At 33.6% G+C, this 17,576-nt stretch overlaps 2 protein-coding genes across 27 annotated transcripts in view; both read right to left on the bottom strand.

The window, feature by feature from the left end:
- Positions 1-17,576, bottom strand: part of LOC126694700 (receptor-like protein 7) — a 97,628-nt gene that overhangs the window by 71,491 nt on the left and 8,561 nt on the right. The window lies entirely within an intron of this gene.
- Positions 8,490-15,973, bottom strand: LOC126694707 (uncharacterized). 19 transcript variants are annotated; one of them, XR_007645850.1, is made up of 6 exons: positions 14,515-15,969; positions 13,610-13,705; positions 10,729-11,732; positions 9,701-9,767; positions 9,505-9,558; positions 8,490-8,822 (listed from the first exon to the last, which is right to left on the bottom strand). XR_007645850.1 is itself a non-coding variant. In XM_050391160.1 (6 exons), exons 3-6 carry the CDS (start codon positions 11,650-11,652, stop codon positions 8,754-8,756), a joined length of 330 nt encoding a protein of 109 aa, XP_050247117.1. In that variant the 5' UTR covers positions 11,653-11,732; positions 13,610-13,672; positions 14,515-15,247; the 3' UTR covers positions 8,490-8,753. The 19 variants fall into 19 exon arrangements, 9 of the variants coding, with proteins under 9 accessions (XP_050247117.1, XP_050247116.1, XP_050247115.1 ...); XR_007645853.1 differs by having other exon boundaries at positions 9,505-9,767; positions 10,729-10,776; positions 11,622-11,732; positions 14,515-15,235; XR_007645857.1 differs by lacking the exon at positions 9,505-9,558 and having other exon boundaries at positions 10,729-10,776; positions 11,622-11,732; positions 14,515-15,225.

Below are 17,576 nucleotides of genomic sequence, written 5' to 3'. Positions count from 1 at the left end.
AAAGGAATCAAAGAAAAATTGTCAAAAATATTAAAAATTTAATCTATGCTTAAATTCTTATAAGGATGTCTACCTTCGTTTCTTTTGACTAATATGTCTTTACTAAATCAAAATCAAACCACAAAAATCATATAAAAATCACCAAATTAGAGTTTTAAATTATAATTAAAATTTTAAAAGAAATCTAGGCACAATTGCACAAAAATTCCATGTAACTAAGTCACACTCAAGAATATTGGACCCTTTTTCCTTGGTATAAATAGGGGGGTCCCAATGGGATGAGGGGGCTAACAATTTTCCCTCCAAAACATTTATCATAGGAACATAAAAGTTTTCCATTGTAGACTTTTCACACTTAAAGAACATGACTTGCCAACTAATCAAACTAGAGTTTTTAATACCTACAGCAATTTCACAACATTAAGAACAAACCCCAATGTATACAGTGTCTAATTCCATAGTCTCCAGTTACATCAAATGAGTGTTTAATTTTTATCGCAAAATATTGAATAGTAAAGCTTCTGGGCCATAGTCTCAACTACAACTCTCAATCATATTAGACTTGGGTGACAGCTTTCCACAACGTATCATTATGAGATGCAGAAAAAATTTGGAGTGTACACAACGTTTAGGGTGGATGGGAAGAAATTTCATCATATTCCAATTGGTTAGGTCAGTAAGGGACTTATTCCAATTTAATGATCCTGGAATTATGTATACAAGTAATAATCAAGGAAACTTCCGCCTAAAATAAGTTGGACTTTTGGCAAGAGAGAAAATTGATGTCTAGACAAATTAAGCTAAGGCCGACCAAAATGGACCATATTCTTAATTTCTTATCTTGGTTTTTGTTCCATGTGCAAGACTTACCTTCAATGCTTGGTGTATAAAAGTTGAACATCTAATCTAAAGTACATCCTCTGAAAGCATGAAAAAATGAAGTCCATCCTCTAAAAGCTTGATAAAAAATTCATTTAAACCAACATAATATAGAAATTATAAAAGAAACAAAGAAAAATTGTCAAAAATATTGAAAATTTAATCTGTGCTTGAATTCTTATAAGGATGAACACAATAGCAATAGCCTTTTTTATAAAATAAATAAAAATAAAAATAAATCTATGCTTATTTTGTACGTATGATAAAGTCTTATCACAAAGTTTTTTGCGACTCATGTAAATTAGTGATTAGGAGTTATAAAGGAATAATCACCAATATATATATATATATATATATATATAAGCAATGACCTCATGCTGGGGTGCATGAAGTCTTGCCAAGTGGCGCTCTAATTTTGCATTTAACATTTTTTTTCCCCTTTCATTGAGTTTTTTTTTTACTGTTACCCAAAAGTTTACATTGACTTATTTTACTATTATCTTATTAGTCTTTTATTAATTGCCTAAACTTACACCACACTTTTCTCTCTTCTACATGTCTTTTAGCATACCCACCATTTTCATTAATATTTTTTAAAAAGCAAAAAAAAATAATAATTAAGAACTAATAATAATAACTAACCAAATAAGTCCCTGGAGAGAGATAGAGAGACACAAAAATGTTGTGAATTGTTAAATAAAATGCATTGTTTCACTACATATTACTAAAATAAAAGACCTGAGACTGACAAAACAATTGAAAGAGAGAGAAAGAGAAATCTAAGGGGGCCGCCACCTCTGTCATATTGGCCTCCCACCACCATCAAGACGCCGAAACCCCTATGAGTATTTTTTTTTTCTTTTTAAATTAGGGGATTAAATATGATTTAGGTTTGGGTAATTTGTTTGAATAGTTTTTGTTTTGGATATATAAGTAGAGAGAATACTTAGTACGTAATGTAAAACCATATTTTACCATGATTTAAAATCATCTATAAGACACATGCATACACACTTGCCCATACCATGTATTAATGTCGCGTTATCGATTAATGTTGCGTTATCGATGAGTGGAAGATAATAAGAGGGTTGGACATACTTTCATTTTATAGTATAAAATATGTGAACACAATACAAATTAATTGATTTTCATTGTCCCGTTACTCTTTTGCATTTATTTTTGGTTTCATGATTTTTTATAAAAATTGATCTTACCTTGAGAAGGCTATAAATATGCAGTGAAATTACTAAACTAATTTTTAATCTCTCAAAATGTATATGTTTTTTTTTACTCTAATTTAATTTATTTTTTCTTTATAATATTTGTACAACACTATCCAAAACCATCCTATATAAAATATTACAAAATTATCTGTGCATTGCACAGGCAACTCATGTCATTTTAAAAAGGGACAATCTGCCTCACTTACTAAGGTATGAGAAAAATACTATCTATATATGAAATATATAGGTTGATACTAACTTAATCATCAGGGCCCCCCTCATCAAGCATAATAAACCCGATGGTCTCTTTAATCAACTCTGTTTTTTCTTACAAATCTTAAAATATAATCAAAAGCTCTGAACTGAATGAGTGACCCAACTGATAATTTTTGGTATCATTGGAAACAAAGAATGAAAATTGAAATTTAGCAAGTGAGCTTTCTAAGGAGACAACGATTTGAGAGAGAGAAAAAAAAAATCAATTTTGTATCCAGTTTTTCTCATTATTGTCTAGTTTTAACATCAAAAGCTTCAGATAATTCAGTAGAGGATCTAGTATTGGGATTGAGGGTTTGTTACGAAATAAACGTAGGAGTATGGGTGACTTTTTTAGGAAATAGGAATAAAAGATTATGTCCCATAAATCTCCCGAGTGATAGTAATCTAAAAACTAATTCCTATCTCAAGATAAATGAAATTCTAAACTAATCCACCTTTTGCCATTTTCAGTGTTTCAGCTTTATTTAATGGGAGTTTGGCCCAACTTTTTCCAGTCTGCATTTATTATAGAGTTGCTGCTTTTTTGAAGCCCAACTCTTATTCTATTTATTTATACTATTATTTTTTAAGTACTATACAACTTTTTAAACCATGAATCCTTGATGTTTTCCAACATTTTGAAGCCCAACTCTAACATGTTGAATGCTTATATCATAACATTTCAAGCATGTAATAAACGATATCCATGTCCAGTCTTTTTCTCTCTTTTTTTTGGTGCAAACATCATATCTACTCAATCCATGACAATTTAAGCTTCAATGTACAATCCCTTATTGAACAAAACTAATAACTAAATAATAACAAAGCAAATATAATGGATTAATTAAGCAATGATTCATCATTTGAACAAGCCTTTTACGACACATTAGACATCTCTTTCTATCGAGGCATAAACAGCAAGAATATCCCAAAGTTTTGACAAGTTTAATTTCCTGCTTCTCGTAAACTACCATTGTCCTATCAGTCCGAACCAAATTTCGACCTAACATTAATAATAAGCCAACCAGAAAAGGTCATCAAGAAATCAACAAATAAATATTTGAATATAAACATGCTCTTATAACTAAATATAGCAATCCTAGAAGAGATTGTTCGTTCATGCAAGATTTCCACAAAATTGATTCAAAAACTTTATTGAGACCCTTAAGGAATTACGTATTAAATTCATGTAAGAAAAACTTATAGATTTTCCAAAGCGATTGAGCTCATATTTATTTTATACCATCTACCTCAAGGCCGGTGATTAATTATATGAATGACTAGGAAATTTTATTGACTGAATGGTCAGATGATAAATGTGGACTGGCCTAGACAAGATTGATGAGATAATTAGGGGAATGACTAGGAAATTTCTTAATAATACCATATTGAACACATAATCTGAAAGCAACTTATTTGCTTTCAAAACCAAAAAAAAAATACAGGAGCTGGAATTCCTTGAAAAATGAACAGAATCCCAGTAAAAAGAATTGTCTTAGATACCTCAGAGGATATTTCAAAGCGGTCCCAGTTCACAAGCAGTGGGGCAAGTACCGGTCCAAATAATAGATAATAGATAAGATTTCTCTCCAAAATCTCCAAACCCATCAAACTCTTTTCATATTTTTTTTATTGGATGTAAATTTTAAAAATCTAATTGTTGAATTACATGTTCCGTATGTTCTTGACATGTATGCTAAATTTTGTTCAAATTGGATATTATTTATTATTCGATTAATACACTTATTTTTTGTGCATAATTTTATTTACAAAAAACTTGAAATTTAAACATTTAATTGATGACATAACTGTTGATCTTTGATTTTCTTGAAATTTTGCAAGCATCAAGGGTATAATAAGGACATGCAATTCAATAGTTAGATTTTCAAAATTCACATATAACTATAGGAGGAGTTTGAAAAGTTTTTTTTTTCTCCAAACTAATTTAGAGATAAGCTTTTTCCCCATATAATAACCAAGTAAATAACATAAGAGCAATATCATTACTGCTTGTATAATAGAAAAATTACCACATTTTTGTTTACTAAGCCCAACACTCATCCACATCATGCCATAAGAATTTGCCATGAAATTCATTTTAGCAAACTATGCCCAACTGTGTAAAATTTATACTAACACTATTTATTTTACATTTAGTTTTTTATGCTTTCTTTATGTATCACGAGGATAAATTTCATTTATCAAACTCTAACTAAATAAAACCACCATTTTAGGAATAAAAGATAGTGTTCCATAAAACTCCCAACTGACAGTAATCTAAAAATAGATGAAATCCTCATAAAAAAAAAAAGAAGAAGATGAAATCAAATCCAAGAAACTGAAATTCTAAACTAATCCAATTAAATAAGATGTGCAATCCCATAAGAAGTGGTGTTCGGAACATATTGTTGGGCCTTGTGGAGCCTAGTTTTCTTTGATCCAGTTCGACTAGCCGACCCGACCTGAATAATATTGCGCGGTTTTTAATGGAAGATTTACTAAGACATAGTCCATGGAGCGGAGGCTTAGTGATTAGGGTTTTATAGGGTTTTAAGCCAATGTACCAGGTGTATGCCCGGTCGCACAGTGACTTTGAAAACTCCCGCAGACATAAGTCCTCATCTGCTGCGTAAGGGCCAAGGGTATCAATAAATTTGCTCACGTGCTCTACTGCACTTCCCTTCCTGCCATCATACTATGCAAAGGCCCTTGGTTCATACCTCTCGGGGTACGGTTTACTGAGTACTTTTAGAGGATAAGGAGGTCTTCGTGCGTAAAACCTCTCCTTTGGTGTTCTGGCTTTCTCTTGCTCCATGAGAGCCACTACTTCAGCGATGGTAATGAAACGCTATTCTGCGTTTCGTGGGACACCTCCTGCCAGTGTCTCCTCTCTATCTGCTGCATGATCCAGGGCATGCTAGCTGCCTTTCTCTTTTGTTTTGTCTGCCTTCGATTGACAGATCTCTTCCATCATTTGTTGCTGCGAGTGCTGTAATGATTGCAATACTTCGATGAAGGTGTTGACATTGTCTGCGCGGTTTTTAATGGAAGATTTACTAAAGCTTAGTCCATGGAGCGGAGGCTTAGTGATTAGGGTTTTATAGGGTTTTAAGCCAATGTACCAGGTGTATGCCCGGTCGCACAGTGACTTTGAAAACTCCCGCAAACATAAGTCCTCATCTGCTGCGTAAGGGCCAAGGGTATCAATAAATTTGCTCACGTGCTCTACTGCACTTCCCTTCCTGCCATCATACTATGCAAAGGCCCTTGGTTCATACCTCTCGGGGTACGGTTTACTGAGTACTTTTAGAGGATAAGGAGGTCTTCGTGCATAAAACCTCTCCTTTGGTGTTCTGGCTTTCTCTTGCTCCAAGAGAGCCGCTACTTCAGCGATGGTAATGAAACGCTATTTTGCGTTTCGTAGGACACCTCCTGCCAGTGTCTCCTCTCTGTCCGCCGCATGATCCGGGTCACGCTAGCTGCCTTTCTCTTTTGTTTTGTCTGCCTTCAGTTGACAAATCTCTTCCATCATTTGTTGCTGCGAGTACTGTAATGATTGCAATACTTCGATGAAGGTGTTGACATTGTCTTCGGGGACTCTTGTCTGAGGCTGAGGATCAGTCACCGTTCTGTTTGGTTAAGTTGCTGTTGGTGAGATGTTGTTAGCCTGGATTCTGCTTGTGAGGGTACGACACTCATATTCCGTGTCGTCCTGGATTCTACTGTTGCGAGGGGCTCTGTTTTCTTTTCTTTTCCTTTGCCCCTATCTGCTTCCCAACTCCCTAGCGGAGTCACCAATTTAATGTAGGGGCCTTTTTTTTGCGTATTGTGCGTTGGGCTGGGCTGCCCCCTGCGGTAATGGGCCCGAATGTTTCTGAGTAAGGGAGTTGGGGCCGGTCCAATTATAACTCAACTTGGGCCGGTTTGTGCACAAACTATGCCTTATCTGCTAGGAGTAGGCTTACGGCAAGTAGAACTGTTTCAGATGAGTTACGGCATACAGATATAATAATAATAGCAAAACAAAGTACTCTGACTATTTAAATAAAATGGCCAAGTAATCCCTACTTATAAAACATGATTACAGTCGTGATAATGTCATTTACAGAGAAAGTAAAGGAGAAAGAAAATAATATGAACTAATTAAGAATGAGCATAAATCAAGTTTTAAGTTTGGTCTGCCGAAGCAAAACCAAAGAGGGGAGAATGCCTCCTCTCAATGCAAATAATCTCCCAGGAAAAGATCCTGCCATGGGGATTAATGACTTTGAGGGAGTCGGACCTGAATGGTTATCGCCCAAAAGGAATCCTTGTTACGTTTTGGAAGAAAGCAGGATTTGACGGGGAGAGAGGGAAACCGACCTACTGGTGCATGCCCATTGTATTATCTCTATTTTTTCCTCCGTTTTCTCTCTTATCTTTTTCTTTTCTTTCTGTTGTTTTCTTTTACTCTGTTTTTCTTTTACTCCGTGAATACCCTCTGTTTTTCGATTCCTTTCTCAGGGCACGGCAAGGGTCCTTTTATAGTTCTTGCCGTGGCCAAATTTTTACCACTTTACCCCTTAACTGTCTTTATCTGGTCTGGGCGTACTTGCCGACCACCAAAGGTGTGTGACACTCACCCTTGCCAGACAAAGGCAGATTTGTTTCTTTCCTGCCACGGCATAAATGCTTTCTCTCTCTTTCCCTCAAGGCATGCAACTAACGGTTTCCCTTTCAACCTTGCCTCTTTTGGGTGGTCTGTCATTCCAGCAGGACGTACCTCCCAAAAGGGCTTGGGCAGGAGCTGCAAAATAGGTCTTTTCCCCTCTCTCCACCACCAAACCATACCTCCTTTACTTCTTACCTCTGGCCCATGACCCCACCATGTCCCATATTGGCTGGGTACAGGTTGGTGGTGCCTGGGCCTTGCGCGTGCTTTCCTTTCAGATATGTCCAAAAGTCTGCTTGCTACTCATGCGTTTACCATGATCTGGAGACTCTCCGTCCGTATTTTCTGACCTCTTATGTGGGCTTTTCTTTGGTTTCCCACTCCATTCAAGAGCTGTACTTTGTCTGATGATGGGCCTTACATTTCTTTGGCTCACTCTCGGTTTTCTTTATTTCTTGCAACGTTGTACTGTTATTCCTGCTGTAATAACTTAATCCTGCTGGACCTCTTTTGGGCTAGCCGTTTATTCCTTCTCTCAGTGACTTGTCATGGCCACTGTGTTGCTTTTACTTATGGGCTCCTATGTCCCTTTGGGTTTTCCTTTGGGCATCCACGGCCCGTTTACTTTCTTTGAGCTTCCTCAGCCCATTTGCTAATTCCACACTCCCATGAGCTTTTTACTAACTTCATTGGGCTTTCCTGACCCAATAACCTTATTCTCATCCTTAGGGTTCATAGGCCTGCCATAAACCCCTTACTTTCTTAGTTTGCATTACCTTGAGCCTGCGACGGCCCTTTCTCGCTTTTTTACCTCATACACTGCCCATGTGATGCCATTTCTTTCTTTCCAGGCTTCTTTGAGCCCACTTGCCTCTTTAAGACCCATTTGTTTATTTGTTGGGCCTGTGATCCATCATTCCTGCCGCTTGGGCCTAATGGTTTTTTTACTATCTATTTTGTCAATTCCTTGTTGCCCTTATTATTGGGCTTTCTTTCTGTCTGTTTGGGCTCTCACAAATGGCCCTCAACACCTAGGATAAAGGAAGAGAGTGAATGGTGGTTAATATGTGTGAAGAAAAAAAAAAAACAATTAAGAAATCAATATATTTTGATATTTTAATAAACTATAGTATAAAATAAATAATTTAATGTGAGGTATTTTGAAAGGGAGTATATAAAGTAGAAAAAAGTAAGTTCTTATTCTAAAATAGAGAAAATTTTTTGCACTAATTGATGGGAATGCTCTAACTTAAAGTGTAAAAAAAAGTTCTAAAAATATAATAATAGTTATATGTTGTCTAGTAACAGTGTCTTTGTGCTTTTTCTTCTTTTCATTACATTTCATTTTATTATTATTTTTATACTTTTTTATATAATTTAAAAAATAATAATTAAATAGTTGGAAGAGTGAAGATTTAATATCTGTTTTGAAAATATCAAAAAATATTAATTAGTTGAGCTAAAAAGCTAACAGCCTCTTTTAGGATATTTCCAATCTCAAATTTCATTCATCAAAGTCTAACCATATAGTCAAATAAAAACACCAGTTTAGGAATAAAAGATAATGTTCCATAAAACTCCCAACTGACAGTAATCTAAAAATAGATGAAATCAAATCCAAGAAACTGAAATTCTAAACTAATCCAATTAAATAAGATGTGCAATCCCAGAAGCAGTGGTCGTCGCAACATGTGGTGGTTGGTGATGAGCAGGTAACTGTTTTATTATGGTGGATTACTCTGTCAATGGAAAGATCCGTGAGTTGGTAATTCTTTGAAAGCCAACATGCACTTTAGAGTTGCTTGCATTAACTACACAATGAGGTAGATGCAATCAGTATAATGTATGATTATCCACCCCCACCCACCAAAAAATAAAAAAATCAATGCATTGTATAACAATTTGAGGGAGAATGTCGAGATTTTATGCGCAACTGTAAAGGTTCATAATCATAACTACACAATTTTAAGAGTTAAGACCATCAAAATGTTTTTTATTTTGGGAAATGTTAACGAGTGCCCTTAGGGCATTGATTAATAATTCATATAAAAAAAGTTTTTATGAAAAATGAAAAAAAAAAAGTAATATAAACAATTACATAAAATCAAATCGCATAATGATTCACAATAGCTTGTACCATGAGCATACTTAGAAGCTTTTTTTTAAAAAAATTTATATAATAAATAAGATAAAATTTAAACTTATAGCATCTACTATATGAAAATTGCTCTTTATCATTAAGCTAAAACACTAATTATTTTTTGTGTAGATGGGAGTTTGAATCACAAATCTCTTATTCCAGAAACAAAAAATTTTACCAATTAAACTAGCTGTAAATCATATATAAATTTTTTTTGATTGGAACCCACACATAAACCTTGAATTAGAATGAATGGAATGGAATCATAGATTTAGAATTTAGATTCAATGGAAAAGAAACCGAAGGAAAATGGACCCCAATAAAAAGTGGGCTGTTTGGACAATTCTCTCTACCTAGTAATAGAGGAGGAGGGATCAAAGGAGCTTCCTGGACCGAACCACAGCTAACTTCATGTCATGTAAATGTCATGAGAATGGAGAAACATATTATCAAGATTCAAGACCCAATGGAAAATGGATCCCAATTTGCAAATAATGTGAACAAGCCCTTAACGGCACATTAGATTAGACATCCCTTTGAATCACCCACCTTGACAAAATAGCCAACATCTCTATCTATCCAGGCATAAACGGCAACAATATCCCAAAGTTTTGACCTGACATTGATAATAGGCCAACCAGAAAAGGTCATCAAGGCTTCAACAAATAAATCTTTGGGTATAAACATGCTCTTATAACTAAATATAGCGTTAATGCTAGGAGAAAGGTAGGCAGTTCTTTTATGTAAGACTTCGATAAAATTGATTCAAAAACTTTATTGAGACCCTGAAGGAATTATGTATTCTGGGATTCGTTCATGCAAGAAAAACTAAATTGAGCTCATATTTATACCATCTATGATCTATCTCAAGGGTGATTAATTTATAAATGACATAGGTTTTAGCTGCAACTCAGGAAAGGAGTATTATCATTACCATATATATATATATTGAGAAAGGAGCATTATCATTTATAACATAGTGAAGAATATATAGGTGATTTATTCCTTTAAATAAAAAGAAACATGACTCTATAATAAGTATTAAACTAAATTGGCAGTTTCAAACTTCATTTAGAGCTACCATAACAAAAGAACAAAGTCAAGTAGACCAGGTGCATAGAAAGCCAGTCAGATATGTTATTGAGTAGTTGTTATAGAAATTTTATTGACTGAATGCTTAGGTGATAAATGTAGCCTAGACAAGATCAATGAGATAATTGAATTAAAAGAACTAGGAAAATTCTTAATAATACCATATTGCACTTTATTAGCTTCTCCAACATTTTTTTTTCTGAACATTTGTATATATAGAGATTTCTTTGTTATTTTCAACTTCTGCACATATGTCAAATGCAATGCATTATTGCCTATCCTAATGAATTTACAAATGCACTTTGTTCATGTAAATATTTTAGAAATGTGTAATCTGATGAGTGACTTGTAGTGACACCACAGCAGACTATGACACACTAGATTTATGACTAAATAAGATAATGGGTATCCAAAAATTCAAAAGGATATCTGAAAATCCAAATATTTATGTTTCAAAAGAAAATCTTTAAAAAAAAAAAAATTACCTTGATTTTGAAGCAGGTCCCTGGAACACAAGTGCACTCAGGGCAGACCTGGTAGAAAGAATCAGCAGGAGTTCTAGGGTCTCCACATTTCCAAAAACACAGAAGCTCAAAGCAATTTCTTTGCTTTCAAAACCAAAAAAAAGAACAAAAGAACACCCAGGTGCTGGAATCCATTGAAAAATGAAAAAAATCCCAGAAAAAGAATTGTCTTAGATGCCTCTAAAGATGTTTCAAAGGGGTCTTAGTTCACAAGCGGCAGGACAAGTACAGCCCAAATAATGACCAAGTAAATAACATAACTGAAAGTTTAAACAAAGTAAACAAAATATAATCATATCTTGTTTGGTTACTGTGTCTTTGTTTTTGTTCTTCTTTTCATTACATTTCATTTTATTACCACATAAATTTACTGAAGAAACTGACCTGAGCATAGCTCCATCTCAAATACAAATGCCAAGAAAGAGATTCCTTGGATAAGTGGAAAAATGCCTTTCATTTTATTATAGTCATTGGGAAGGAATCTACCAATGACTTTGGGACAACAATGCAGAAAACTCCAGATGAAGGTAGTTTTGGTCCATTGGTCTTTTGGGATTTTTTCGATAAATTGAATAGCCATTTTACCAATGACTTTGTTATGTTTGCTTTCATATTTAGTGCCATATTATCTAGCACATAAAAGAAGACAATTAAATGGCCCAAAAGAAAATTAAACTTAATCACTCATTTGATCCTTTAAGCAACAACACCATAAATCTCTCCCTAACCCTTCCCCATTAATTCCCCACTATGTGCTACCCTTTATAATTAAATAAAAAGAAAGAAACTGTGCTACCCATTACAAACCTTAAGAAACTAAATTTTGGATTTCATGGAAAAGGAAATTGGACTACCTTCGATGCTGCCATATCTGCTAAGGTTCATCAAATGTACTCTGAGGATCAAAACAACTTAGTAGAAATTCCCATACTTCTCCTCTAGTTGATGGATGTATCATCTATCCCCTAATTTGGAAAATAATTATGATAAGCAGCAATCCTCACAGCTTTGTTCCCTTTATGAATGGAAAAACAAAAATGAACCCATGAAAAAGAAAATATCTACAAAATGAAGAAATAGAGAAGATTTGGTAAAATGATTGCTCAAGCACACACACTATTTGGCCCAAATTACTATTTGGGACAAATGGTAAACAATTATTAAATCACTAAACAACAATTTGAAAATGATGAATTTAATCAAACAATTATTCTAACACTTCCTCTCACATGTGGGCCAAGAATCCCCCCTTAATAAGTGAGGCCCAACACATTGGGTTTAATCATTTAAGTGGAGGTATTTTTTTATGGCTCTAATTCCATAGTAAATTACTATTTGTCCCAAAAGCTTGAACAACTAGAAAAAGGCAAATTTAATTGTCTAACCATTGTTATAACAACTTCCATAAAAATGATTCAAAAGCTTTATTAAGACCCTTAACGAATTACATTGGGTGTTTGTTCACGTAAGAAAAATTTATAGATTTTACAAAGTGATTGAGCTCCATATTGATAACATCTACCTCAAGGGTGATTAATTTATAAATGACATGTGTTGTAGCCACAACACATGAAAGGAACATTATCATGGTGAAGAATATCTAGGTGATTTTTCACTTTATGATAAAAAGAAACATGACTTAGAATGGGTATAAACTAAATTGGCCTTCAAAAAAACTTCAAGCTTCATTTAGAGCTGTCAGAACAAAAGAACCAAGTCAAGTAGTCCAGGTGCATAGAAAATCAAAGGTAATAATAATAAAATCAGATATGTTACATAGAGCAGATGTTATAAATTTTAGTGACAGTGTGTTCAGATGATAAATGTAGTCTAGACAAGATCGATAAGATAGTTAAGTTGAATGACTAGGCAATTAGTTAATATTATCATAATTACACTTTATTAGCTTCTCCAATATTCTTTTTAACATTTGTATATTTACAGATATCTTTGTTCTTTACAACTTTTGCTCATATGTCAAATACAATATTTGCCTATCCTAATGAATTTTGCAAATGCACTTTGTTCAAGTAGCTATTTTAGAAATTTGTAATCACATGAGAGACAAGTGACACCGCAACAGACTACAGCACACTAGATTTATGACTAATTAAAGAAGCAATATGTTTATCACTGCAGGTCTTTAGGGAGGTCATGAAGGCCAAAAAAGGTATATAATCATAATGATGTGCACAATCATTTATTAAGTAAATTACATTGACTTGATAGTATCTCCAATTCTGAGGGTCATTGAATTCCTCAACCTGATTAGTAAACTTTACATGGGCAAGAAGTGTGCTGAAACGTGATCAACTATGCTAGTAGGAGCAACATTACGTTTAGAGGCATTCATATTATCCAATGCAATGATCTTTGGATCAAATGGCATCTTCCCCCACAAGGGTTTATACTAAAAGGAAGCAGATATCCCTTAAAGATCTGAAAGTCATGTTTATCTATCCAACAAATTTATTTTAGAAAGGGAAAAAAGTGGCTATATTATCTAATATGAAGGGAGTAAGTTTGCTAATTCCACAGTTCAACATTCAAACTTGATTTAAAGAGGAGATTTTCTGGGCTTCTCAAGATGCTATATTAATCTTAAATATCTTTTTTTTTTTGATAATTTTATAGTTAAAATGGGAGGGGTTTTGAACCCTGGACTTCTTTGTTGGGAACATCAAGAAGTGCCAATTGAGCTACAAAGCTCTTGGCTATTAATCTTATATATCAACTAAGAATGATAGTGATGCTCTGGTGCAAACTGAGTTTCATAGTCTCCAATAAAAATAAACTTTGACACACTTTTTTGGATGGTTTTGAATTATTAAGAGGCACTTACCCCATGATGGATTCGACTTAGAGTCTTGCTGATATCCAGATACCCTTCTGAAGTAAATGCAGCCTGCCATTTCCTTACACTTAATGTTTTACCAGCCTTTGCAAGTAGAAGCTTCAGAAATAGACTTTACAAGCAACAGAGAGAAAGTTTAACGAATTTGAATATTCATTCGATCTGTATTACCTAGGGTGAGTGCATCAATATGACTTTACATATAATTCATTTTTATAATAGCATGAAACATCATCAGATTTGTAGAGAAGCAACTCTTGATAGGAGAGATATTAGTTAGATCTTCAATTCAAAGCATCACATTTCACAAAGTACCAATAATGATAGACTTATAAACGCCTATGACTAGTTCCTTTTTTTTGGTTCCAACTGTTCAGTCTTACAAATACCCTCTCGTCTATTCCAATGACAAAAAGAGAAAAACATTCTCTAAATTGGAAGTAAGAAACATTGCGAAAACAAGAGCCCTGCCAAGTTTGATCAACAGTAATTTTATGGCAACATCCTCACAAGGAAATTTCTCTTTGAATGTCCAGATTAATAACAATCCGATTAAGTATGAAATTGCACACAATCTGAAATATTAAATGAGACCTTGATGAGCCCAATGTCACTATCTCAGAAAAACGTTAACTATATTATTATCATACCTGCCTTCAAACATAGAAGTATTAACAATCTTGTAATTGTTCACGAATCTCAAATTTCAAGAAAAATCATAAATTTCCAACACGAACAACCCAATCTCTATCATTTATTTCCACCTTCCTTAATTCATGCCATGTATATATATGTGTGTCAGTGTGTATGCATATATATCTGAAAAATCCAAAAGGGTATCTAAAAATCCGAATATTATATATGTTGTAAAAAAACAAAAACAAAAAACATACCTTGATTTTGAAGCGGGTCTTTGGAACATCGGTGCATTCAGGGCGGACCTGATAGTAAGAATCAGCAGGAGTTCCAGGGTCCCTCCACATTTCCAAAAACGCTTCCAGAAAACACAAAAAGTCAAAGAAATTCCTTTGCTTTCAAAACCCAAAAAAACAAAAAACACCCAGAAGCTGGAACCCCTTGAAAAATGAACAAAAACCCAGAAAAAAGAATTGGTTCAGAGGATGTTTCAAAGGGATCCCAGATCACGAGCTGCTGGTCAAGTACAGGCTCCAATAATATCCAGGAGCATAACCCAAAAATTATATCTATATATTTATAACAAATTAAAAAAAAAAACAATAATTTTTTTTTTTTGGAGAAAGAAAAATAATTATTTGTTGGTTTGGTTATTCTGTTTTTGTTATTGTTCTTTTTTTTTATTTATTATTATTACATAAAATTTAATTAGTTTTCCTCTATTAAAATGGAGTTATGGTGGTGGGTGAGTAGTTGGTGATTTAGTCATGGTCATACAGATACTCATTCTAATGGTGGATTTTACTCTGTCAAAGGAAAGGTCCGTGTCCTTGAGATGTTTCCCAGTCCCACCTCTCACGACAACCTCCAACAAGGCCGTTTAATGCGTTAATTTAACGTTCCTTTTTCACATGTCTTTTTTCTTTTATTATAAAAAATTACTTGCGTATAATTTTTTAGATATAGGATTTAGCGTTAAAGATTTTACTGATCATAAGGAACTTTTTATTTTTTTATTTTTATTTTTTGGAGAATGGGTCTAAGGAACTGAATATAAAGTTTTACATTTTTTTATTTTTATCATGTGGAATTGGATTGCTTTCTAGTTTTAAGTTTTAAGTTTTAAGAAGTTGTACCTTTTATTTGGGAAAGATCAAGTCAAGTAGGTTTTTTTGGTTGGGTTTTAGTGTTTTACATAGATTAGAGATTTTTATTACTTTGTGGTGGTGGTTGGAAAATTTTAGTACTTAAATTTGATTGGATGGTAGAGAGGGTGGGGAGCGAAGGAGGCGTTGGATCATTAGATTTGACCTGCCATTCATTTATTTATTTCACTGGAACAAGAAAATTGGGATATAGGTACAACAAAAAAGAGGCATGGAATGATAGAAATTACTGAAATTAGACTTAGGAAGGTGGCTTTTGTTTTGTCAATGTCAATGTTTGTTTTTTAAGTCAATGGGGGTTGTTTGGGTTTAGAATGGGCACAAGTGGGCCTTGACATGAGAATGACTTGGACTGTTTGAGTCTCAGCTTAGCCAAACCCATCAATGATGGGGATTCTAGTTAAGATAGCTCACTAAAACTTTGATTCACGGCTCCTCATCTTTTCATCTTATTCTTCCACATATTTTCCTAGGATCTCCTTCACTAACAATGTTAAATTACCAAACCAAATCAAGATTTTGGTCATGAGTTGTTCTATATTATTCCCAACAGAACCATAAACTTTTTTTTTTTTTGGGTTTGGTTCCAGTGTCAGATCAGTTCAACCGTAGAAGTTTGTAGGACATGGTTTTGGCAACAGAGAAAAATGAGATGTGGGAACGAATGGAGAAACAATATAAAAGCTTGTGTAGAGAAACTCAAAAAGAGACGTGTGAGATATTTAAAAAAGAAAAAGAAAAAAAGATGAAGAGTATTTGTTAATTTTTAGGAAAAAGATGTGTCAAATGTGTGTGAGATATATCTTTTTATTATTATTATAGAAATTGTGTGAGAATTTCAAAATTAGAGATGGTGTCTCCTAAAAAAATGGATAAGTATTTAAAGTTTGATGGAAGGCAATATGGTTTATTTTTATTTTTTTATTTTATTTTTTTTATTTTTGAAGTGATTGACAACTTGAGTTCAGGAGAAGTTACTTGTGGTTTGTGGGCTATTATTATTATTATTATTATTTTAGTAGTGGAATCCTCCACTAAACAAATTGTAAAAAAAAAAATTGTTAATCGAATAAAATTGAAATCCAAATTGAAATTGAAAACCAACGAGAAAGTGGAGGCAATGTTGGACAAGGAAGTTAGAGATGTATTTTTACTGGATTGTCCTATAGTTTTGTCTCTACTTAACCTTAGGGGTGGAAGGGTATTTTGAACCAACAAAAAGTTCATACCACAACAGAAGAAACCCCTTTAAATAGTAGTATAAAAAAATTGTAAAAAGTTAACTACGTAACAATAGGCTTTGTTGATCTAATAAAATTGAAATTTAGATTGAAATTGAAAACCAATGGGAAAGTGGTTCTATTTTAAAGGCAATGTTGTACATGAGAGTCAGAGATATATTTTTACCGGGTTATCCTATAGTTTTGTCTTTACTTAACCCTAGGACGGAAGGGTATTTTGAACCAACGAAAAATCCATACCAAAACAGGAAAAATCACTTCAATAGTAATATAGAAGAATTATAGAAAGTTAACTACGTAACAATAAACTTTAACTCATAAAAGACAAAAATTTGAAAAGAAGCACATCTTTACATATATTTTGTTCATCATGGGTAGTTGGAGATAAAAGCGCTCTACATGTATGACATTGTTAGACAGACAAAATAATAAAGAAACAAACAAATTCACGGGGCAAAATAAGCGTATCTCAAATTTCCAACCTAGGAGGCTTCTTAACAATAGAGATGGTTACATGAGGTGCATACAAATTCCTCACCAATGCACAATTCCATTGTGCTGTTGCTTGATCAATAAAATCACAAAACCTTCTAATGTGTATAATTTCCCCCAAACAGGTTGGTAGGAAATGTTTCCCATTTCCCACAAGCCTTTGAGCTTCCATGAGAACATTTCCCATTGCATTTCTTTGTATCAAAATAGTTATTGGGTTTTCCTTTTCCCTATTGGGAAGTTTAATAGATTGTATAGTTGCTTTACCTTGAAATGCGTGTACTAGAATAGAGTTTATATTCATGTCTAAGAAGGAAAGAAAGAGAAAAATATTCAATATTAACATACATTTAACTATGTCAAACATTAACTTATTTTAGTTTAGAGCTAAAGCTTTTTGATAGTTCTCCACATCCGTTT

The sequence above is a fragment of the Quercus robur genome, chromosome 8, assembly GCF_932294415.1.
Source record: "Quercus robur chromosome 8, dhQueRobu3.1, whole genome shotgun sequence".
NCBI lineage: Eukaryota > Viridiplantae > Streptophyta > Magnoliopsida > Fagales > Fagaceae > Quercus > Quercus robur.
Note: the sequence above shows the minus strand (reverse complement) of the source record. Positions and strands in the feature narration are given on the sequence as shown.

Coding starts and splice junctions, on each gene's coding strand:
- LOC126694707 (XM_050391162.1), bottom strand. CDS start 11,652: ATGAACCTTAGCAGATATGGCAGCATCGAAG. Junction 10,892..11,621: donor CAGATATGGCAGCATCGAAG/GTAGTCCAATTT, acceptor AATGGATTCCAG/CACCTGGGTGTTCTTTTGTT. Junction 8,823..9,700: donor ATGTTGGCTATTTTGTCAAG/GTGGGTGATTCA, acceptor CTCATTGTGTAG/TTAATGCAAGCAACTCTAAA.